This window comes from Mauremys mutica, chromosome 6, assembly GCF_020497125.1.
Source record: "Mauremys mutica isolate MM-2020 ecotype Southern chromosome 6, ASM2049712v1, whole genome shotgun sequence".
NCBI lineage: Eukaryota > Metazoa > Chordata > Testudines > Geoemydidae > Mauremys > Mauremys mutica.
The window spans coordinates 71,614,302-71,640,231 of NC_059077.1; the positions used below are offsets into that span (position 1 = coordinate 71,614,302).

General features: G+C 39.8%; 1 protein-coding gene across 5 annotated transcripts in view; it reads left to right on the forward strand.

The window, feature by feature from the left end:
- TNFAIP8 (TNF alpha induced protein 8) overlaps positions 1–24,654 on the forward strand; it is a 79,711-nt gene extending 55,057 nt beyond the window's left edge. For 4 of the 5 annotated variants that reach the window (XM_045021748.1, XM_045021747.1, XM_045021751.1 and 1 more), the window contains exon 2: positions 22,810–24,654. In XM_045021748.1, coding sequence (XP_044877683.1) covers positions 22,810–23,375 — 566 coding nt within the window. In that variant the 3' untranslated portion in view covers positions 23,376–24,654. Of the gene's footprint in view, positions 1–6,727; positions 6,793–22,809 lie in introns of all 5 variants that reach the window. The other variant, XM_045021750.1, reaches the window with a different exon arrangement.
- The last annotated feature ends 1,276 nt before the right edge of the window (positions 24,655–25,930 follow it).

Below are 25,930 nucleotides of genomic sequence, written 5' to 3' on the forward strand. Positions count from 1 at the left end.
AACAACATAATCTATGTATTTAATGACTGTGCATGATCTTTGGCATTCTTGTAGTACTCAGAAATTACACGTACGCTCTCCCTCCCTTTCTCCCCAAATGAACAAATACCCTAAAAAGCATACACTTTTTTTACAAAGACAATATTCAAGAAATTCTTGTAGAATTGAAATACTTTCCTGTAGCAACTGTTGTGAAAAAGAGAGAATGTACATTCCTATGGCAACATGCACATTCCACCCCATTTGTACAGTAGGAGAGCAAGTAGCATGCATGCCATGGCATGAAATGTTCTCTGGTTTACACACAGGAAACGTCAGACAGTTTTGTAAAGTGTACTTTATTTCAAAAGTTAAATTCATTTTTTTAAGGCAAAGCTCTTATATCCTGTCTGATTTAGATTCTTAAAGTTCTTTGGGAAGATGACTTTGGTTTTTATACAGATTGTTTAATTTCTCTTGACATAATGTGAGGTGCCAATGTCTTCATGGTGACAAAGATAAGGGGTTGGTTTCTGAAGAGAAGAGATTACTTTGAATCAGTTGCTTTAATAAAACACTGGATTTTGTTTTGCTTTGACCTGAATAAGCATTCAGTGGAAAACAGAAGCAGTGACAAACTGTAGAAAGAGCAGGTGTGAGTATCAGTAGGCAGAGATTATTTTTTTTTAATTGATCACTGGAAACTCCACAAATAAATTAGTTTTATATTGTTGATAGTATTGTACAGAAATGATTTGTGCTGCATGGGATTTTTGTGTGTGTAATGTCTTATGGCTTGAGATGAGAATACAGTAACACTGTTTTTAGTTGTCATGACCTACAAATAAGGGCAAGGGAGAAAATGACTAGATAAAGGCTAGATTTCAGTCAACAAAATTATAAATTGAGTGAGTCTGCAGCTATGTTAAACCGCCATATCTCATCCAATTTAACATTGCCAGGTAGCTCCTTGGCCCCAGGCACAACACTGAAGGCATGTCTATGCTGCAGTGCAAGGTGTGACTGTGGCATGTGTAGACTTATCCAAGCTAGCATTGATCTAGGTAGTTTGAATAACAATAGTAGTGAAGGTGCTGCAGCACAGGCTGCACAACCCCACCCAGGACCCTGGATATGTATGGGAGGAGCTAGCACATGCTATTCCAGCTTCACTGCTGCAGTTCAAGCTAGCTAGAGCAAAGCAGCAGTCTGCATGTGCTGCAGTCACACTTCTGATTGCATTGTAGACTTACCCTAACACTGAAAACATAATCAAAACACCAAAGATGCATAATCATAGAACTGGAAGGGACCTGGAGGGGCACTCAGGGCAAGACTAAATATTATTTAGACCATCCCTAACTGGTGTTTGTCTAACCTGTTCTTAAAAATCTACAATGACTGAGATTCCACAGTCTCCCTAGGGAATTTATTCCCGTGCTTAACTACCCTGACAGTAAGTTTTTGCTAATTTCCAACCTAAATCTCCCTTGCTGCAATATAAGCCCATTGCTTCTTATCCTGTCCTCAGAGGTTATGAACAACAATTTTTCTCCCTCCTCCTTGTTAACTGCCTTTTATGTACTTGAAAACTGTTGTCATGTCCCATCCCAGTCTTCTCTTTTCCAGACTAAACAAACCCGATTTTTTCAATCTTCCCTCATAAATCATGTTTTCTAGACCTTTAATCATTTTTGTTGCCCTTCTCTGGACTTTCTCCAATTTGTCCACATCTTTCTTGAAATGTGGCGCCCAGAACTGGACATATTACTCCACTTGAGGCCTAATCCAGGGTGGTCAAACTTACTGGCCCTCTGAGCCGCATACAAGAATCTTCAGAAGTTTGAGAGCTGGAGCACAGCAGCCGGGGTTCAGGGCTTCAGCCCCACTCCTGCTGAAGCCCCGAGACCCTCCTCCCCACTTGACAGAAGCTCGCACCACTTCACTGCAAGGTAGAGGTCCTGAGCTCTCCCCCTGCGCCGTTCCCCGTCCTCCCCCTCCCCCCCAGTCTGGTAGACAGAGAATGGGAGACATAGGGGGCATGCGAACCACAGTTTGACCACCATCAGTGCGGAGTAGAGTGGGAAAAATTACTTCTCATGTCTTGCTTACAACACTCCTCCTAATACATTTCCAAATGTTTGCTTTTTTTGCAACTGTGTTACACAGACTCATATTTAGCTTGTGATCCACTATGACCCCCAGATTCCTTTCCACAGTACTCCTTCCTAGACAGTAATTTCCCATTTTGTATTTGTGCAACTGATTGTTCCTTCCTAAGTGGAGTACTTTGCGTTTTTTGCATTTGTCCTTATTGAATTTCATTCTGTTTATTTCAGTCCATTTCTCCCGTTTGTCCAGATAATTTTGAATTTTAATCCTTATCCTCCAAAGCACTTGGAACCCCTCCTAGCTTGGTATCGTCCGCAAACTATAAATGTACTCTCTATGCCGTTATCTAAAATCATTGATGAAGATATTGAACAGAACAGGACCCCACTTGATATGCCCTTCCAGCTTGACTGTGAATCACTGATGATTACTGTCTGGGAATGGTTTTCAACCAGTTATGCACCCACCTAAGAGAAGTTCCATCTAAGTCAGTGGTTCTCAACCAGGAGTACGCCTACCTTGGGGGTACGCAGAGGTCTTCTAGGGGGTACATCAACTCATCTCGATATTTGCCTAGTTTTACAACATGCTACAGGTCTGTTGCAACTTACGTGCATTTAACATGCGCGATTTCAGCTTTACGCTGTAGGGCCGGAGTCCGGGAGCGTGGCCTCAAGCGGAAGAGGCGTGGCCTCAAGATTTAAAGGTCCTGGGGCACCAGCTGTGGCTTGGAGTCCCAGGGCCTTTAAATCACCCAGGGGGCTCCCAGCTGCAGAGGTGGCTGGTAGCCCCTGGGGTGAACTAAAGGGCCCGAGGCTCCAGCCACCGTGGAGCTCTGGGCCCTTTAAATGCCGGTCTCAGCCTGGCTGCCAAAGCTGCAGGCGGGATTTAAAGGGCTCCTCCGGGCTCCCCGCCGCGGCGGGAAGCCCGGTGGAGCCCTTTGAATCCCACCTGCAGCTCCGGCAGCCAGGCCTGGCATTTAAAGGGCTCCCCGCCAAGGCGGGGAGTCCGGAGGAGCCCTTTACATGCCGCCCCGGCCTGGCCGCTGGAGCTGCGGGCGGGATTTAAAGGGCTTGGGGATGTAATTTTGAGTATAGGCAGTTTTCGCTTTACTCGCTAACCGCCGAACGGAACCCCCGCGTAAGATAAGACTTGTCTGTATGTAAAAAGCACTAGCTAAGTCAGTATAAACTAAAATTTCATACAGATGATGACTTGTTTATACTGCTCTATGTATTATATGCTGAAATGTAAGTACAGTATTTCTATTCCAATTGATTTATTTTATAATTGTATGGTAAAAATTAGAAAGTGAGCAATTTTTCAGTAATAGTGTGCTAAACACTTTTGTATTTGTATGTGTCATTTTATAAACAAGTAGTTTTTAAGTGAGGTGTAACTTGGGGTACACAAGACAAATCAGACTCCTTACAGCAGACTTTAGTCAGCAGTCTAGAAAGGTTGAGCTCCACTGATCTAGGTTGTATTTCCCTAGTTTGTTTGTAACAAGGTCATGAGAGACAGTATCACAGCCTTACTAAAGTCAAGATATGCCACAACTACTGCTTCCCCCTATCCACAAGCCTTGTTACCCTGTAAAAAAACAAAAAAGCTGTTAGGTTGGTTTGACATGATTTGTTCTTGAGAAAACCATGCTGTTTCTTATCACCTTATCTTCTAGGTGTTTACAAATTAATTGCTTAATTAATTGCTTAATAATGTATTTATGTATCAGTGTATTTGTGGCAGAATTCAAGCATTCGGATTCTGTTGGATAGCTGACCACGTGAATTCCTGTTTTATTAAAAAGAGTGAAAATGCTTTCTGTGTAAGCTTGACAAATTCAAACTGGAAATAAGATGCCGTTTTTTAACAGTAAGGTAAATTAATTGTTAATTCTGGGTAGCAAAAATTAATCTAACAAATACATTATTGTCTTTGGGCATGAGTTTGATCTAATTTGTGCCCATGTCAATCAGGAGTAAGAGAGAGACTCCCTCCTTCTTGAATAATGTACTAGTTCTAGAGTAAATTGAGGATTTGGGTTATGCAGTAACTCTTGTGTGGCTTTGCAGCTTCTGTCCTTGATCACTGTTTACTACATGGTCCAGAGGAGAATTCTTAAAGGGAAACAGTGAACTTTCTGTTCACTTATGCCAAAATATGCTGTGTTGTTAATATTGCTAAGTAACAGTTACACAGGTATTTGTTGATTGATCTTGAAGCCAAGGTGTCATTACTCTCTGGTCTATACTAACATTGTTTCATACATTTTTCCATTAGTGTATTTATCTTTTTAGAGTCTAACTCTGATATAAAAAAACCCACAAACATCTATATATAGATACCTTTGTACAGGCCAAAACATACAGCATGGTAAAATTAAGGAAAAAAATCCTGTAATGTACTACTACTTCTGGTCTAGTCGTGTCCTATTTTAGGCACACAGAGCAACAACAACAAAAAAGCTGTAAGTGCTATAAAAATTGCACTGGTTTAGGTTCTGACTTCATTGCTTGCAGTGACCTGAGGCTAAATGCTTTTAGTGCAGTAAAATTAAAAAGGAGATAACACAGTATAAGTTGTCACTGTATAAATTATTTTTGCACATCTCTCTGCTAGGATAAAATGTTAATATGTGTAAAACTTTAGAATACTGTAGCGGAGATATTCATTCTAGAGGTTTTCTGTTGTATATTTACCAAATGCATAATCTTGTTTTCTAATAGAACTTTCGACTCCAAACATAGCATGAGATAAACTCTGCTGCCCCTAAAGTACAATGGAATGATATTTGCTATGAAAGATTTTGAAATGCACTACATCATCCGTTGTTTAGTAGAATTCACAAGTAAAATCATTTAAAACCAGAGTGTCTACTGTATCTTTATTACAGTCAGTTCTAAGTTCTGCAGTTCATCAGTGTGAAATCTGTGCATTCCTGAAAAACATCGAGAGTTTTGAGTAGCCATGCTAGCATTTTTAAAATGTAAATGAGATTATGGAGGAATGAACTCACATGTTTTATTCCTTTTAGGTCTCAGGATAAGCAAAATTAGCTGCTCTATGTAGAGTTTGTGAGGTCCCATGGTACTCCCTATTTTGAGAGGTAAATACTCACCCCCTCTCATGATTATGGATCATATTTTGACATTTTGCAACTACCTTTTTCCTAAGCAGGCAGATGAGCTCTTGTGAATAGTCAGGGAGTCCCCCGGCATCCTAATACTGCAGTGGAATGTTCCCTATTTGACCAATGTTATCAACTGGGAAAGCATTTTTAAGGAGCTGCTATTGGGCTCTCACAGTTTGTTCAATCCCAAGCATCCACCACCAAGGACAATCTAGGGTGTATCTGCAGAAGATTCTTCCTCTTGCTACCTCCCATACTGGCCTTTGTGATGGAACTCTTTACTGCTGGACTCTTCATCAAAGTGAGGAAGGACATTCATAGTGTACAAGTGATGGAGGTAGAAGCTTCCTTAGTATTTGAGCTATTAGGTATAGAGCTGAACAAAGGACAATAATTCTGTTTACCAGCAGCTTTTAAGGTTTCATAATTTTTCATTCTTCATTTGAGTGAAAACAAAACCTTTCTAACATTTTAGCAAAAATTGAATTATGCCAAAATATCCATTTTTTTGGAATGACGTGTGAGCATTTCAAGGCGATTGTGGATGCTGGTGTAGGTAACATGGTGATTAGGGCACAGGCCTGAGGAGTCAGAAGACCCAGGTTCCAGGCCTGGTCTACCCTAGGGGGAAGGAATCAATCTAAGTTACGCAATTTTTGCTACGTGAATAATGTAGCTAAAGTCAGTGTACTAAGATCTACTTACCACAGTGTCTTCACTGCGGTAAGTCGACGGCTGATGTCTCCCATTGACTCCACTTGAGCTTCTCATTCTGGTGGAGTACTGGAGTCGACAGGAGAGCACTCGGCGGTTGATTTATCGCGTCTACACTAGACGCGATAAATCGACCCCCGCTGGATCGATCGCTGCCCGTCGATTCAGCGGGTAATATAGACAAGCCCGTAGTCTCTGCTCTTCCTGATTCAGAGCAAAGATTTTCTTCACCAATTACTCGATTCATGCAGAACAGGGACTTGAACCTGGGTCTCCCCAGGTCTCTTTCCTAGCCACCAGGCTGTAGATTGTGTCTCTCCCCTTTTCCTGACAAAACTTTGAAATAGATACATCTCCCTGAAACTTTTTTGCATTGACGAAACACCGTATTTCAGCATGTCTCGTGCCACTGAATATTTTCTAGCCAATTTTAATTATTAGGAGTAGGAAAGACCCACTAGCCCCAAATGTGCTCATGATTTAGGGTATGTCTACACAACCAACGTTAAAGTGCTGCTGGCTGTGTAGTCACTGCTCCAGCGCTGGGAGAGAGCTCTCCATGCACTGAAATAAAACCACCTCTGTGAGGGGAATAGCTACCAGCACTGTAGCACTATCTACACTGCCACTTTACAGCGCTGATACTTGCATTGCTCAGGGGGTGTTTTTTCACAGATAACTCTCCCTACTTCAGACTGCAGAGGAAAAGAATGATGACATGGTGTGGGTTTTATTACTTTGATATCATTTACGTCATGCCATATGTTTATATTGTTTTTACACAAACAGATTGCTGCAGTCCTGCCCTGAAGATGCTACAGTCCAAGCTACATAGGACACACTGAAGGCAAGAGGTGGGGCACTAGTTCAAGAAAGGGAAGGTTGCAGAAAGAGAGCTAGAAGATGGAAAAGAAGTGGGTATGAAGGAGATGGAAGAGGTCATTAATAGGAGGCTTTTGTAGGCCAATAAAGGAGGCCCAAGGGGAACATGATAGAAGTTGCAGAAGAGTGTGAAAGGAGGAAAGAGTACAGTAATGTGGAAGGTGCTCTGGGGAAGTTGGAGGAAATAAGATGAGAGATCTAGACAAGGCAAAATTATTACGGTCTTGAAAATGAGTTGAAGGAGCATAAATCTGATGTGGTAAAATGCCCGAAATCAGTGAAGGGATTTGAGCGGAATGATGTGACTAGAGAACATGGCATGATTCAGGTGGTAGTACTAATTTAACTCCCATAGGCCTTTTTCATCTCCTTGAGATGATATTTTCTCCTGAGAATCAAGGCTAGAAAACCACACGAGGCTGGGAATCCACTTTCCCAAGTAGTTCTGTATCTCAGTCCAGAGCAGCAAGGGAAGAATGACAGTTTTAATTTATATTTTTCCTTATCTTGTCTTCTGCCCTGGGAGAACTTTTTCCATTAACACACTGGATGTCACAGAGCTAGTATATCTGATTTTCCAGGAGTTGGCTATTCTGGAAAGCAAAGGATAATGCTGTGTTGAATCAGAGATCTTAGCCATATACCATTCCTGTGAAGTACTACTGAGCCATTTGCAAGCGCTAGTCTTCATGCCACCCCTTATTTAGTTAGGTAAGATCCTTGTACAGTTGAAGTAAATGAAGCCAGAGGTCAAGTGAATTGTCTGAGGTCACAGAGAGAGCATTGCAAAGACAGGTGACTGTAGCCTTTGGTTTCCCTAGGTTGACAGAATGATTAGAACTCTAATCATAGAATCAACTTTACATTAGTATAATTTCAGACTTGAATCAATTTATGTTGTTGTTAATGTGGATTAACAACAACATAACTTGCACTAATTGATTTTCTTTTGAATAAAAGTGAAGAATCTTTTTATGCCCAGTTTTCAAACTCCAAACATGAATTAGTGTCCAACCACATGTACTTGAAAATGCTGGGGTGTATGTGTAAGGCATCTTATCATGCATCTTTCAGTCTCATGCATCCTTTCTGCCTAAACCATTCCATAGTCTGTAATTTGTTGTGATTCTGAAATCATGTTTTGGGATTGACAATCAGGAGAGTCAAGCAAACTCTCCATCCTCCTTCCACATCATCATGTTGACACTTTTTACCTTTAGCCTGTATTATTTTTCACTCTTTTAGTGTATACATATTGTTTTAAAACAAAATACTTGTTACACAAATGTTCCTCTTTTGTTGTTTAATAAAAGTAGCTTTTTAACTTTGGATGCAAAGAATGTGCTTGCAAACACCTATATTTGTGTTCACGAATGGGCATTTTTGTGTCTATGGGCTCATTTGTGCATTCAAATGTGTGGTTTGGTGGGCACCAAAGGGGAGCATGCATGGCTTTGGGTGAGTTAATCCACTCTGCCCTGTTTTATGCACTGTCCTACACAACTGAAGTCTATGGGGAGCGCAGGATGCAAATCAGGACAGAAGATGACATATTGTGCCCATGTTTCACAATCTGCTCCTCAGGGTCTGACTTCAATCCATGCGGCAAAACAACTTATAATTGAGGTTGAAACCTTTTTGGGCTCAGTCCTCCCCCAAGAAGAAGTGACAGAACTCTGTCATTAATTATGAGCAGGATCCAACCCCTTAACTCACTGCACTGTACCCAGGTATTGCACCACATGCGAAACTATACATTGCTAACTGCTTGGATGTTGGCCCATGCATAACAACATGATGACACTACAGTATTTTGATTTATGTCAAACTTTCCATTTAGGGCAACACTTTATATTAGTGGCTTAGGTTTTCTTTATTCTTCTTACTACTATTTTGTTTTATTTACGGGATTGCTCACCGTGTCCTACGCCCTTTTTCAGACCCTCAAAGATGGTGTCTGCTCTCAGCCTGCTCACAATCTAAGCAGATAAAAGCAATGGCCTCATAAAATTCATGACTATTGTGTGAGGCCTGGCTGGAGCAAAGTATGTAGAAGGTAAGACTGGGAAGCTAACAATCAGTTAAGGTTATGATGCAAAGGCCTGTGTAAGTCTTTTAATCAGAGTGTCAATACTGTTCTGACAAATTCACTTATGTACTGTAGTGATGTTTGTCATCGTTTCTTTTCCAGTGCTATAACCACAAAAGGCCCAGAACCTTTAAATCAGTATAGTAATAAATAATTTTAAAAAGACATATTCCAAGTTTAATGTCAAATTTAATTTTGACAATCCACCTATACATTATTTGAAAAAGAAGGTGATTACTGTAGTGAATGGCATGTCATGGATTATGAAAGTAAATAGATATAAAGTTCCATCTATTAAGTGTAAGTTTATAGTTGTGTTGTAATATGAGAAAATTCAGTTGTTTTTGTATACAGCTCTTTATTAAGCGGCTTTCTTTCTTCTCTTAGCCTACATCAGTCTCAGAGGGAGAAATGTGAAGGTTAAACGGTTATGAAATAGGTTATATTTAAGTCTAGTTTCTTTTTCCAAGATGCATTGTTCATTTGTTCGTCTTTGCTGTTTTATGGATGATGGAACTGAGACTAATCGTTTCACAAAGCCAGTCACCTACAAAACTATAGTAGCAGTCGTTGCCATGTATGGCTGTATATGAAATTTCAGTGTTTGATATGACTGTTTTCCATTTGTGAAAATAGAAGGAAAATTTTTACATCAACTCAAATGACACATGACAGAGTTGTATTTTATTCAGATCTTTTAATGCGGAAGATTTAGATCTATTTCTCTTTTGCTTATGCAAATTGTTGGGCTTTTTTAAAGAGGGTACAGCTTTGGGGTTTCTGTAACTTTCTGTGATGGAAACATTTTAACACTGTCTGTTGGATGGAGTAAACTGTGTGATGAGAAATGATGCATATGTGACTGTTAGCAAGATGCCCGAGGTCCCAGTGGAATAAACATGAACTGTTGATTGGCAGCAGCTCTTAGGATCACAATCAATTAGACACAATATGATTGTGTTATTTGAGTAGTTTATCTAAAAGTTGTATCTCTTCTCCTAGACATTATTTTACGTAGGATGGCTCTCTGCCAGGTTTGTTTGGTTGGGGGGGTTAATTTATATGGTTTGATTAGTCACTGCAAAAATGTAATTTCACTAATTTAAGTTTTAGATCAATAGGGTTTTTTTGTCATCAGTAGAGGACTTATCCTTCTCCAGTGTTCAAGTGTTTTCTTCTAAGTCACCTTTTTGCATCATAACCCCCAGGATCACAAGCTGCCGCAACCATCCTTGACTAAAGGCTGTATGGGACTCCCTTCATAGTTCATCAATACGGCTTGGCCATATGTATTACTATGGAACAATGCAAAGCACAAGGGCTAGACATTTGACCTCTACAGTGCTCACCATCGATACCAGCCTATGTAATGAGAGTTGATCTCTCAGGCATCAGCACAAAGTACTTAACCATAGGGCAGGTCCAAATTTTAAATAGTAAACACATTTGCTAAGCTTACAATTTAAATAGGATATTTTAGTGCTATTACTATTCAATAAAGATTCTGTTGTAATACTGCTTTTTGACTATAACATAAAAGATATTCAACCACAGAATCTAATTTCACAGAAGCATGAGTCTCTAAAAATATTAAGAGCCTAATTTTCCTTTTACCCAAGTTTCTAACTTTTGTTAGATCTCTCATTTATGCTAGTGTAAATTAGGAGGAGCAAAATCAAACCCTAAGGAAGTAAAATATAATGTTAAAAAACAGAGGAAATCACTAGTTTGACCGTCTTAACAGCCATTAGGACTGAGAAAATTCAACTTTCATTTTAAACTACTCGGAATCAAACACTTAAAACGGTGTTTAAAAAATTACAATATTTTAAATGTTTTGGTCAATTAAACAGCTGTTTTGACCATTGGCTTTGAATCAATGGTCTAAGGGATAAGCCAAGCCAAAGGAGAAGGTGAGCAGCAATGCAGAGGGTGAGTGAGATGGGAGAGGTGGACTGTGCAGTGGTGTATGTTTTTGTATTGACAGATGGGAGTGAGGGAATTGGGGAGAGGAAATGGTTGCAGTCACTGAAGAGATGATTGGGAATTTGGACTAATTTCTTGGCAGTTGCAATGCAGAGGACAAGACAGAACACACTGGGCAAGGCATGGTGACTACAGCTTGAGTGCTTTACGAAATAAGTGTGGGGTTTTTTGAAGGAGGAGGAGAATGAAGGAAGTGAGGTTGGTACAGTAATAGAGAAACAAACTCTTGCAATTGTACAGTCTGACATGGAGGAAGTCACAGAAACAAGAAGGCAACTGAGGGAAAATAAAATTAGACATTTTAAAATTTGCCTTAAGATCAAATGTTCTTGTTGATTTAACAGCTGTTTTCTAGTCTCACAATCTTGTTGTCATTTGTTAACTCCTCTTTCCCACTTTCCTTACATCCATTTGTCAGATCCTGCTGCAGCTATCTCTACATTATTTCCAAAATATCTCCCTTCTCCTTTCTGATTTCCAATTTACTAGTCTGTTCTTGTAATAGATTACTGCAGCCACCTTCTCTCTGTTGTGCCTCATGTCATCTTTATCCCCACTATCTCCAGTCGGTTCAAATTTTAGCTGTCAGTTGATTTATATTCTTGCCACAGGGGCCTTGTATCTGATAAGAGTTTGGCCTTTCCCTTGCCTCCAACTTATTTTCTGTATCAAGTGTAAGTTTCTCCTTCGCACTGCTTGTCTCCATCTCTGTCCAAGACTCCTGAACTCACTTGCTCCTTATGCTCTGCTCAACCTTGTCTCTTGTCATCGCCTTTTCTCCTATCCCCATACCTAGTTCCCTTTTGTGCATGAAAGTCCGTACACCATGACTACCTTCCTATTAATATATAACAAGACCTCTCCTCCTTAAATATTCTTTAAATAACTCCATTCGATCAAGCATTCTAGCTGTAATGGCCAAACTCCACTTGGAGTATGTTCTATCTTGTCCTGTCCTGTTTGCTTGTTTATTATGCCCTTCGAGGTAGGGACCCTTTACTCTGACAGCGGTGACCTATTATAGTTTGGTATGCATTTAAGAGGCTGCATAAATGATTACAGTATCTCGATTGTATTCTGTTTGTTCTACAGAAATGACTGATACACATTTTTATCTTTCCAAACATCTTTGTAGTGTCATTGTGGACTGTGGCATACTTGTGTGCACCTGGCAAACACAGATCTGCACATGCAGATATAGGTGCAGAGAAGCACCTGTCGTTTGCCTACTTAGACCAATCCAACAGCTGAAATATATTGGATCTATATTTAATGTCACAGCACCTGTTGCTGCATTCCAAGAAAGGAGACAAATGGTGGCTAAGGAGTAAAATGCCAGACTACGTTCGTCACCCTATTCTGTGTGACTGGGTCGGCCTTCTTTGTTTTTCAAGTACACCGTATATTTTAGAATGTGGCTCTATAACAGCAACCCTATGTATATAAAAAGTGCTACATCTGAACTGTTTTTTCTTCTTGTCAAGGCAGTGTAAATAAAAACATCCATGGCATCTAGTGGGAAGAGGGGGCAAGCCTTTTAAAAAAGCTTTGTGAATCTCCTAACTAGCTATAGTATATATCATGTGATACAGGGGGTGGCTGTGGAAAACTCAGGCATGTAAAACCAGAATAACTTGTTGGTACAGATTGCTCTCATGGGGCAGCAAAACCCTATACACACATTCTTGTTCGGAATAGCATCATTCACCCTGTCCACTCCTCCTCACCACACATACTCGTCTTGGAGCTTTTTGTTTGCCTGGCAACTGACTCCTCCCACCTTTTAGTCAGAGATCATTTGTGTCCAGCTAGCTTAGCCAAGCCAAGGCATTTTCTGTTGCAACAACCATATGTTGCATATAGGGTGACCAGATGTCCCGATTTTATAGGGACAGTCCCGATATTCGGGGCTTTTTCTTACATAGATACCTATTACCCCCCACCCCGTCCCGATTTTTCACACTTGCTATCTGGTCACCCTAGTTGCATATGACTTTGTGAACCCATTGGCAAAGAGATACACTTTCCCTTCTAGCATCCTATGAAAAAGAGAATATAGGGCAGAGGTTCGCAGGACAAATTTTTTGGTGGCCTCAGAGTGCGGTCACTCTCACACTTTTCCCCAAAACAATAAATCTGCACATATACACGTCCAAATCATTGTAATTTATTTATTGCTAGCTAGAAAGTTTGTTGTTAAAAGTGGTATTAACAAACATACAAATATCACTTTTCACAGCATACTTACTCAGCCCCGGCAAACTGGGGACAAAGTAAGCCCTGGATAGGGGTTTGGAGGAGACAGTCAGGGGCCAGAGTCTGAAGCCCTGTAGCCAGAGCCTGTTGACCCACCACCTCAGGGCTGAAGCCCAAACCCTGAGCCCCACCGCTCCTGGGAAGGTGGGGAACTCACCAGGTGGCTGCTCCAGCATTTTGTCCCAGCTGTCTCCAGAGGGGGCAGGGCCCAATCCCTGCTTGCAGCCCTAACAGCAAACACCAAGGCAGTGCATCCAGGAGCAACAGAGAGTGGGAGGGACTGCTGCTTTTCCCTCCCCCGGCCTCCCAATCACAGACCAGGAGGCTGTGGCCGCAAGAAAAGCCCATGGTGGCCACAAGCGATGCAGCCATGGTGGTCGCATTTGAGAAACACTATCATGGTTCTGGAGACTTTTTGTTTCTATCCCTCCACAACTCTCTGTTCTGACGGGACTCTGCCAGACTTACTTTCTTTTGTTCCCCTCCTGCAGCTGACATAGCTGACTTCATGGCCTTATCCAGTCTTCTTCGGCTATCCCTCAATGCGAGGATGATGTCTGCCAAAGGGGTTCATTGATGGGTTTTTAAGTGGCTGAGGAGCCCAATTCATGCCCTGCAGATTTTCCCACAGAAGTGACAGGTGTAATCTTGGAGGAGACATAGTTGTTGGCTGGACTGTTGTGCCCTTTCTTTCCTTCTTTGTCGCTTCTGTCTCATGAGCACGTCTGTTTTCCTCAAAGTGAGCTGTGCCTCAGTGTATGGTGTGGCGCCACTGTGTTCTGTTCCGTGCCGAGTCCTTCCGGTTTGTTGGGTTGATGCCTCCCTTTTTAAAGTGTACTTTCAGTATGTCTTTGAAGTGCTTCCGCAGCCCTCCGCAAGCCCTTCTTCCCTGACTTAACTGAGAAAAGAGTACTTGCTTCAGGAGGCGAGTGTCAGGCATATGTACACAGTGCCCAGCCCAGCGGAGTTGGTGTTTCATGACCTGCGCTTCTGTACTGCTGATGTTGGCTGCAGAGCGAGCGCTGATGTTAGTGCGTCGGTCTTCCCAGCTGATCCTGATAATCCTCCTGAGGCAGCACTGTTGGAACCACTCCAGCCATGAATTAGCTAGCAGCCTGTATGCTCCACGAGTGGGATAACCCACTTCTATACTCTGCAAACTATGTCCATGCAACACCTATTGTTTACTATTTATCCTAGGCTTTAGGGCCTCAGATTAGTTTCTTGTTCCAGGTCTTTCAGTTTAAATATTAAAATGATTATAAATTGCTTGACTAATCAGCATTTTTATAGCATTAGATGGGGAAAAGTTGTAGCAAGAATCTTTTAAGACTTGTCTAAGGTACATAATGATAAACTCCAGGTCAGGGGCCAGAAACATGCACATTTCATGCATTTAAAAAACTTGGTTTAAACATTTTTTTCTAACTAAAACTGACATTCACATAGAAATGTGAATATTTTCCTAGGAAAAAAGTCCTAAGTAAAACCCTTCCTCTTAATAAAGGTGTGAGTGGCAAGGTGCATAGGAGAGAGATGAGTGGAATTGAAAATTTTTCTATAGAGATGAGTTTGATCTACAGCTCTTTATTTTTAGGGACTTGGGCCCAAGGTGCTGGCTTGGAGAGTTGTGAGTTACAGAGGGCCTAGAAATTGAAGTGTAACTCAGAATGGATTAAACCTTGGGGAAGGGAAGAGGTGTTAACTGCCAGTGCCCTCTCTCAGGGTTGATGTTGGGGAGAAGGGAAGCTCTAGTTTACAGCAGGAGTTTGAGACTTTTGATTCAGTGTATCCGTGGTGTCATAACTTTTCCAGCCAACTCTGCCCATTTTTTGGGTTGTGCTAATACTGTAAGACAACCTCTCCAGTGCAGCTGGAGTTGTGGAAGATTTGCACAGCTGCAACCACTTCTCCCAGTAGACCTTCCATCTCTGGGGGTCTCATAAGGGTATGTACCAGCTCCTCAATTAATCTGGTCCATTGCGAGTGAGAACTGTGTCCTCTTTGGGACAGAAATGAAGATTCCAAGATTGTGACTTGATTTGTGCGTCACTCTGAAGCTTATAATGTCTGTGGAATCAGTTCGAAGTGATGGAAACAGCTACAAGCATGGTGGAGAGTTATTTTTGTTTAGAATATCACTAAGTTCAGTCATCACTGGATGTGTGATCTGTTACCACCCAGTTTTCGAATTCTCAGCCATTTTCAGATTTATGAATCACACTGGTGTGATAGCATAGGCTTTCAGCTGCTGATGTTGATGTAATATACCAGGGGTGGGCAACCTGCAGCACACGGCTTGCCAGGATAAGCACCCTGGCGGGCCGGGCCAGTTTGTTTATCTGCCACGTCGGTAGGTTCAGACGATCACGGCTCCCGCTGGCCGTCCCAGCGTCCCAGGCCAATGGAGGCGGTTCACCGTCCCAGGCCAATGGGGCGGTGGAAAGCGGCGAGGGATGTGCTGGCCGCGGCTTCCCGCCACCCCCATTGGCCTGGGACAGCGAACCGCGGCCAGTGGGAGCCGCAATCGGCCGAACCTGCTGACGCAGCAGATAAACAAACTGGCCCAGCCCGCCAGGGGGCTTACCCTGGTGAGCCGCGTGCCAGAGGTTGCCGACCCCTGTAATATACATAGACGTCTATAAAGCATTTGACTTGATACCACACAACGTCTTGATTAAGAAACTAGAACAATACAAAATCAGCACGGTACATGTTAAATGGATTAAAAACTGGCTAACTTAGTCTCAAAATGTAATTGGAAATGGGTAATCATCATTGAATGGTTGTTTTTCTAGTGGGGTCCCGCTGGGATCAGTTCTTGGCCCTACAGTACTTAATACATTTTCAGTGACATAGAAGAAAATATAAAATCGTTACTGATGAGACTTGCAGATGACACACAGATTGTGGGAGTGGTAAATAACAAAGAGGACATGTCAGATACCAAGCGATGGGGATCACTTTGTAAATGGAGCTCAATCAAACTATGCATTTCAATAGGACAAAATGTAAGTTTATACATGTAGGAATAAAGAGGTAGGCTATCTTTACAGGATTGAGAACAGTATTCTGGAAAGCAGTGACTTTGAAAAAGACTTAGGATCACAGTAGATAATCAACTGAACATGAACTCTGTTACTCCTGTGGGAATTCTGCACCACTGCACCTGCGCAGATTTCTTTGCTTCTCCACAGAAAAATGACTTTCTTACAGGGAAGCAAAGGGAAGCTGCAAGAGCAGTCATGCACCACTCCCTAGCTGCACAGGTACATTGTTTCAGGCAGTCAGCAGAGAGGTAAATCACCACAGGGCTGGGGACACCCCAGCCAGTGGCTCCTACCCTGAGCTGGGATCAACTGCTAGTCCCAGCGAAGTTGGAGGTAGGAGGATGGGACTTATTAAGTGCACTCTCTGTGCCATTATCTAAATAATTGATTAAGATATTGAATAGAACTGGATCCGGAACCAATCCCTGCAGGACCCCACTCGTTCTGCCCTTCCAGCATGACTGTGAACCACTGATAACTACTCTCTGGGAATGATTTTTCAACCAGTTATGCACCCAACTTAAATTACCTCCCTCTAGGTTGGATTTCCCTAGTTTGTTTATGAGAAGGTCATGTGAGACTGTATAAAAAACCTTCCTAAAGTCAAGATATACCACATCTACCGCTTCCCCCCCCCCCCCATCCACAAGGCTTGTTACTTTGTCTAAGAAAACTATCAGATTGGTTTGACATGATTTATTCTTGACAAATCCATGCTGTTATTTATCACCTTATTATCTTCTAGGTGTTTGCAAATTGATTGCTTAATTATTTGCTCCATTATCTTTCCGGGTACAGAAGTTAAGCTGACTGGTCTGCAATTCCCTGGGTTGTCCTTATTTCTCTTTTTTTATAGATGGGCACTATATTTGCCCTTTTCCAGTCTTCTGGAATAACTTAGCTATCATTATATTTACTTAGCTATCGTTCTATTTAGAAAGTTTTCCTTAATATGTAACCTAAATCTCCCTTGCTGCAGATTAAGCCCATTGCTCCTTGTCCTTTCAGTGGATATGGAGATTTGATCACCATTCTCTTTATAAAAGCCCTTTCCCTATTTGAAGACTGTTAGTAAGTTTCCCCCTCAGTTCTTGTCTCAACACTAAATGTGCCCGGTTTTTAACTTTTCCTCATAGGTTAGATTTTCTAAATCTTTTATTATTTCTGTTGTTCTTCTCTGGACTCTCTCCAATTTGTCCACGTGTTTCCTAAAATGTGGCACCCAGAATTGGACACAGTTCTCCAACTGAGACCTCCCCAGTGCCAAGTAGAGTGGAAAAATTTCCTCATATGTCTTACACATAATACTGTTTTTAATACACCCCAGAGTAATATTAGCCTTTTTTGCAGCTGCATCGCATTGTTGGCTCATATCAGTTTGTGATTCACTATCATAGAATCATATAACACCTAGATCCTTTTAGCAGTACTACTGGCCAACCAGTTAGGCTCCATTTTGTATTTGTGCATTTGATTTTTCCTTCCTACGTGTAACAATCTGCACTTGTCTTTACTGAATTTCATCTTGTTGATTTTTGGACCAATTCTCCGATTTATTAAGGTCATTTAGAATTATAATCTTGTTCTCCAAAGTACTTGCAGTGCCTCCCAGGTTGATGTCATCCGCAAATTTTATAAGCATACGCTTCACTCCATTATCAAAGCCATAAGTGGAAATATTGACTAGTACTTGACCCAAGACCTGCAGGACCCCACTAGATATGCCCTCCCAGTTTGCCAGTGAACCATTGATAACTACTCTGAGTACAATCTTTCTAACAGTGGTTTACCCACTTTCTAGTAATTCCACCTAGACTACATTTTGCTCGTTTCCTCAGAAATTGTCATGTTTGGACTCTGTCAGAATCTTTACTACAATCAAGATGTATTACGTGGACTGCTTCTCCCCATCCACTGGCCAGTAATCCTGTGGGTTGTTTTAACACTTACAGGAGATCAGATTAGGTAGTCACGCTGGTGCCTTCTCACCTTAAAATATATTCTAAGTATAAATCATCTTTTCAGAGTGATTACCTTGTGGATCTGCCTCATCTCTTATAACTATCATGTAACTTCCTTGTGCCTACCATAATAATTCCCTATATGGAGACATTTGATATTTGGAAGGCATTTAATGAAGTGTGTTGCTTTATCATTTTTTTAAATGTTAGTTGCTCTTTTTTGCTCTTCATTTGATAGTCCCCTCATATCTATTGTATTCCTTTCTCTCTCCTTGCTATTACTTCTGTTCTTTAGTTTCCTTCTCCCCTGGACTGACTGTCCAAGCTATCTGGTCCTCTCCTCCCTCTGTTCCACTGGATAGTCTGTTCGGCCGTTTTTTCTCCACTCCTACTGTTGTTTGGCAGCTCCAGTCCCATTGCTGGCTCTGTTCCATGCGGCTGACTCCTGTTTCCTCTCCTCTGTAGTATCAGTTCTTTGTAAAAGCAGCTAGGGTGGCTTCTTGTTTTCAGTTACTTTTGAACACCCATAGAAGCACCTGAAATCAAGGAGCACTAGTGCCAGCCAGCTTGCTGCAGAACACTGGCATGTGTTCTGAGAACCACAGTCTGGGAACTGCTGCAGTACATTAAGGAATGTTTTGAGCTTTTTTTTTTTTTAAAAGCTAAATTTAATATGCTTTCACCCAAGATATAATCTGTAGTATTTATTGCACATTAGAATCTAAGCATCAAGTCTTTCGTTACAAAGATAACGTCAGAAGCCTTAGAAAATGTGACACTAATTAGGAGGAAGCAATACCTTATGATGGCAGAGTTCAAAACATCAGGTTGCTTCTTTTTTATATTTTTATTTTTATGATCAGTGCACAGTAAAATATCTGGCAGAGATGGGAATACACACAGGATTGTCTACTTTTGCCTGCTGCAGATTTTATCCACTCATCTGTCAGAAGCTGCTCCTGCAGTGTTGTCAACTTCTGCAATTTTATCACAAGTTGAATATATTTGGTGGTTTTTATTTTGCTGGAGTCATGTGATAAGATGATGACCTCAGTATTTTTTTTTAATTTCTAGCACTTATTATTGCTTGAAAACATAAACCTTAAAGGCTCAAAAGCCAGCAGATAATAAGTAAGAAAATAATAAATAAAAAAGTTATTGGTTTTAAGTTTCATGAATTCAAGCCACTTGTGATATTTGAACACTTGGCACTAACAGTACTGCTCCTCCCACTTGTTTTCAAGTAGACGCCCCTCAGGTGTAAGACAGTGCCCCTCACTCTAGGAGTCTGTCTTACTAAGAATGTAAGATCCTAATCTTGTGCAAAGATTGTAACATGATTCAAACCTACAGCAATACTGCGGCAAATGCACTTGTCCATGCAGGAAGACAGGCAGGAAATCGGTTGCCACATTTCTCGAAATGTGTTCTTTCAGCATGCAATGTTCAGCCAGCGATTACTCTTTTTTTTGTTAATCTTTTATACTCTGCAGGGTAGAGTGGAAAACCTATTTGCTTTTGGAATCTGGCTTTTTGAAAAGTTTCATGAATGGTCTTGAGGTGCTAATGGACATATCCTGTATTCCCTCTACAAATATATTTACTACAATAAAAAAAAAATTCCGTGTTATTATCTTATTGGATTCCTAATGATTGAATGTTTTGGAAGCCATCTTTTGCTAATGGATTGAAGGTCAAATACGTTTTATAGCCGAGGGCAAAAGATAATTAAACCAGTGTATTAGAATATGCATTAACTAGAGATGTGGCCCCAGCTAAAAAAGTTAAACTTCAGATTTCAAATCTTCCCCAGAAAGTTCAGAGGTTGAGATCTAGAGGTTTGCTTCCTATGCATCGTTAATGCAAACCTATAGGAAAAATACTTAATAACTTCTCTGTTAATATATTGGAGGCCTAGTTTTGGAATCAAAATTCTGATTTTAGTTTGGGCCTTATTAGTTTAAAACATATTTTCTTCAAATAAGTTCATTTTTAGTTTGAATGGATAGCTCATATATAGGAAATCAGGAAATAAGAACTTAACTACAGGAGAAAGGGGTCCCTTCCAAAGAACCAAGCATGCTCTTTCTAAGTTACTTTACCTTTGTTCTTTCTATATTTTTGTTCATTGTCCCAGATGTCAGTTACCAATAACGGCTATTAATGTTACATTGCTTGCTCAGCAATGCAATTTCCTTTAAGCTTTCCTTTCAAGGAAGTGAAACTACTTCACTGTAATTTTTGCACTTTGAGTTGCCAAAGTGAAATGGAGCAATTCATGCTGAAAAGAAAGGTAGTTCAGAAGAAAATGCTTTTATGAGCTTGTCACAGAGAGAGGATGAAAAAACTTTAAATCTGTATCAGATTCTGATGCTATTTGAGGGGAATATATTAGGTTACTGTAATAAAGTATTGGTGTTAAATTTAATTAACAAGCCACAAGTCCAGTCTTCACCTCATACACATATACCTGAAACGTGACTTTGGCATCACCATCTCAGTAAAAGCTGTAATTCTACTTGTTGATGAACAGTAAGTAAAATTTTAACTTTCTCAAGGGAAATTTTTTCTTTACTTTGAAGACTGATTCCTCTCAGTGCTTAAATTCAGTTTTATTTAAGTTCTTGCTTTGTAAATAAATTGCATTTTAATTCTTCAGTTCTTTTTCTGGTATTGATAACAGAAGAGAGAAACAGAAATAAATGTTCATAATATAGTCCAACTGGGTTTTAGAATAACTTTTTTTTTTTTTAAGATACAGAGTTTATATTTGACAGCCGGATCAAAACTTGTGGAATGATGACAAATTAAAGAAATGAAAGTTGACTTGTGCTCTAACAGCACTAACGTAGATGTACAGAAAGTAGTACAAGTGACATAGCCCCAGCATTTTAATAACATATAGGGCAACCATTCAGAATCTGACATTCATATGCAGGCGAGAACTCTTTATTTGCTAACACCACCATAATCATATGTTTAAGTCTGGGTCTTTTTGTTTTTTAAGAAAAAGTCAAATGTTCAATTATGACTGATGACTTTGTTTTAGAAAAGCTCTCTTTGTGGGGTTTTGGAGTGTCAAAACCATTATGGCTGGGTTTGTAGGGTAGGAAATAGTTAGAGGCTGATTTGAGGAGGGGTGCTTGCTAGTAGCAAGTTCTGTAAGTTATATTGAGGTATTAGTTGTGATGTAGTTTGAAGTTAAGGCAAGGGTGGCTATAGCATCTGGATAAATGCCCTTTTTAGCATTTGTATAAATCCAAAGAGGTAAATAATGAAATACATTTTTGGTTTTGCTTTTGCATTCCTGAAGAGTTGGAAAGGTACTTTGTAAGCCATCATAGTGCTCCTATCAAAGCAGAAGAAATCTGTATAAATTTGTGGAACATCAGAAATCATTGAGATCTGTGGCCTTAACAAATAAAGCCAAGGTAGGACAATATTCCTGGTTTGGTGAGAAGGAGATCAAGGAGCATTTAGGAAACATAGGGGATGTGGTTTTAATTATTTTTGTTATAGTAAAGTGGCAATCATAATTCAAAGGAAGCTCATCTTTACTTGATAAAAATAGATCTCTTCTATCCTAAGCACTGGTTAATGGCTTTTCATACTTGATGATTTTTAAAATCTGTTGATTGTTTTTATTTAAATAGTAACACAGATTTATTATTAAATTTTAAAAATACAAAAACTGTTGAGACAAGTATTTTTCACTTTTCTGATTGGCTAGTTATGATCCTTAGCTGCTTCTCAGACCCACATGGTTTAGAAAAGCCTGCTTCTCTTCTGAGCTTGATTACTGCTCCCAAAATAGCTAACAATGAGTTCTTTGGTACTTCAGTATCCTCATCTGTTAAGAACTAGCTCTTTAAAAAGATATACTCAAATGATCTAAGATTTTTAATTAATTAACTGTGCAGAATGTGGTTACTTTTTCATTAAGTGGGCTGGAAGCTTTCCAAATCCTAGAATGGGATTCTGTTGTGAGGTTTTTCAAAGATGCCATGAAGGAGGAAATATAGTTTTATAGTTTAACAACTGCCCCTTTGAACAAATACCCTTTATATGTGCTGGCAACTGAGTATCTGAACATATACACGTGGCTAGTAGGAAACTTTCTCTTCCAAATGCAGAGCTTGGCCCATGGGCATCTGCAGAATATGCTTTCATCTTATTAAAAAAAAAAAATCTAGTCCTGTGTTTGCAAAGAAAACCTTCCATATGTGAAATGAATGTAAACAGATGAAGCGTTTCCTTTCAGACAGCCTAAAACTACTGGGGGGTGCAGCCAGAAGCCAATTTGTGTCCCAGCAAAATCTGTATTGTTGTGTTCACACGTGTTTATTTGCTTTATCTAGGCCTTTATGTTCATCCATTTTGGTTGAGTTTCACTTAGTTTTTTGTGTTCATTCAAACCCAAAACAAACTCAGTAAATGCAAACCTACACACATCATACCAAGAGCCACAGCAAGTCTGTGAACCAAAACTGCAGTTTTCACACATTATTGATAATTAATTCCATTACTTTTGAAGGAATATGGTATGCCAAATGTAAAATAAATGGATATGGGCAGGAAAATATTATTTAACACGCTGTCAGTAATGTGCCTGTAATGATCTAGTGATTGTATTCTGTTTTTTTCCAGTGGCCACGGATATCTTCAATTCCAAAAACTTGGCCATTCAGGCCCAGAAGAAAATCCTTGGCAAAATGGTATCCAAATCAATAGCGACTACCTTGATAGACGACACCAGCAGTGATGTTTTAGATGAGCTCTACAGAGTGACAAGAGAATTCACTCAAAACAAGAAAGAAGCAGAAAAGATCATTAAAAATCTCATCAAAACCGTCATCAAATTGGCAATCCTTTACAGGAATAACCAGTTTAATCAGGAAGAAATAGCACTGATGGAGAAGTTTAAGAAGAAGGTTCATCAGCTGGCTAAAACCGTGGTCAGTTTCCATCAGGTGGATTATACCTTTGACAGGATTTTTTTGTCCAAATTGTTGAATGATTGTAGAGAGATACTTCATCAAATCATCCAACGCCACCTAACTGCAAAATCACATGGACGTGTCAACAACGTGTTTGATCATTTCTCTGATTGTGAATTTTTGGCTGCCTTATACAATCCCTTCGGACCTTATAAGCCCCACTTGCAGAAACTCTGTGATGGTGTCAACAAAATGCTAGATGAGGGAAACATATAAGAACTTGCTTTAAGGTTGACTGCTCGTGTATAATTTGTAGAAGGAACATTGCTGATTTATGAAGGAATAAGGGACCATACAAAAGTAGTTTTTTTGAATATAACAGATGCTTCAGAAAAATCTTTACCAAACTGAGTATTATGAGCCATCTATTGCTATTCCCAGTCCACCTGGAACAAAGACTTCGAACAATACTGCTTTAGTGTGCTTTGCCCAAGGAAACGGCTAGATAAAGGTTGTGAAATGAAGCTGCTCAAGTAGAGGAAGACTCTTGTGAAGTAGATGATAAAATGAAATTATATGTAGTCAAACAATCCAGCCATGTAATTCTACATTTAGAGTAATATTTATAAATCATCAAAAAGCTATTTTTTGTATCAGACTAACATGGTGATGGTACATTCTGTAATTTCTTTAACTCACATGTTAAAAAGAAAGAATATATATTTGATGCATTTATATTCACATGTGCTCTCTGTATATGTGCAGATAACAGCTTCCTTGTGCTGCCTTTATGAACAGTTCAGTTTTACAGTTGTCATATCCCTGATACTTTTGTGCAGCATTTGAACTGCATTGTTAATCTGCAGTCCAGTAATGAAAATCAGTTATGTTTGAAAACCTACCCAGGGACCCTTGCAGATCAACTCTGATGCCTGTTAAGTTTGATTATTTCAGGAACAGTAAACTACAATAATTCAGCCTGGCTTGGAAAATGCATACTACAGGCTGAATAGTGTGTGGTAGAGGAAAGCACCTGTGATATAGAATTCTGTTTCAGAATTTTAAAACTCCCATGTGCAATTAAAAGATAAAATGCAGTGAGTGAGCCAAGAACACTCATTAATTAACATGGGAGTCCTGCTATTATATCCATCCTCTTCTGAAAATGTAAGGGTCGATGTATTTCTGCACATTAAGATAACGTATATGTGAATTTAAATAACATAAGCATCTGAAGGCTAAATAAATTCCACAGCAGTTTGCTTTGTATATAGTGAGCTTATGTTGTTGGGTTACATATAGTAACAACTATTTAACAAATAAAGAACAGGCATTTACAATACCACAGATTAAATCAGAAAATGTTATCTAGTTTTTTTCACTGGTACAAAAAATGTGACTCTTCAAACACTGTAATGTGCTAAAACATTTCAAACACCTGAGGAATTTTTGTGCGGAAGCTTATAAAGAACTTTGCAATGTATTTACTTGCCAAGTTTTTTTGCTGTTTTGATATGTCTATTTTATGAGTAAACCAAAGAATGTTTGCACTCCACACTTTGCATTTTTTTTTCTGTTTTCCTATTAAATTAGAAAAAGTAAACTAGGGAAGCGGAATGCAATCTCTGGTATGTGCCTCACCATTACGATTTAATTATTTCCTTTCTAAAATGGAAGGATAGTTCAGTCTTCATGCCCATTCACTCACAGTATGCCAAGAAGGGTGCCCAATGTGACTTTGTGACAGGGACGCATAGGTAAGAATACCAAATTATTTTATACAGGCCACCAACATCCAGCAGATGGTGAAGGGTTAAGGTCAGTACCAGCTTGGGGCAATTAGAAACTGATACATTAATAATTCTCAGTTTCTAAGAGCTGGAGAACTACTTTGTCATCAGATAGTGTCTCAGAAAGCCAAAAAATAACCATCTTCATATTGCATTTTGTCCATAATCAGTGGCTTATTGGTGATGGAATGTCATGAGGAAACCCTGATTATTTTGTGACTTTGCAGCTCCATCTTTTTAATTTCTCCACATCAGACTGCTCGGGTGGGAAGGGAAGGATATTTCTTCTCTTTCCCTCCACTTTCTCTCTAACTGATGAGAGAGGGAAGGTTCCTGAGGGCTAGAAATATGGTTCAATATCACAGATGGACTCCATATTGCACTACTAATCCACTGAGTCATCCACTCTTCCTGTATAAAACAGCATCAGTGAGTGAATTTGAACTCTTTTTGAAAGGAAGATGTGATATAGCACTGTTTAGAACCAAGCCTATAGTCTGTACATTTGCTGCATAAGCTTCCACATCTGCGCTTCAGTCAAGACCTGAAACATTTTGGCTAGTCAAATTCTAGGTTTCCCCTGACCATGAATTGGCAATTGTGCTTAAAAATGTAGTATTACACTGTGGACAAATGTCCACTATCTAGGCAACTATAATATACTCAAAATTTATTAACCAAATTTCCAGAGGTGAAGTCCAGTAACCCATTGAATCATCTAGCCATATACTTGCATCTTAAAATAGGTTAAACTGATTATAAAACTAACCACTAGAAACTTGCCAGATATCAGAAATCCTCTCTAGTCTGTAACTTTGACACACTCTTCTAGAGCGTAGTATGAATAGCTGTCACCCAGCATTCTTGTTTGACTACAAAGAAGTCAATTTTATGACAGTGATGGAAGACACTTCGATTATAGATTTTCAAAGATGTAGTTTTATCGGTAAAGTGAAATGGTAGTTAAAGTGAGCTATATAATTCTACAGTGTCATTTTTCACTGTATAAAATCTAATTCAGTGCCTTTTAATCATCATAAG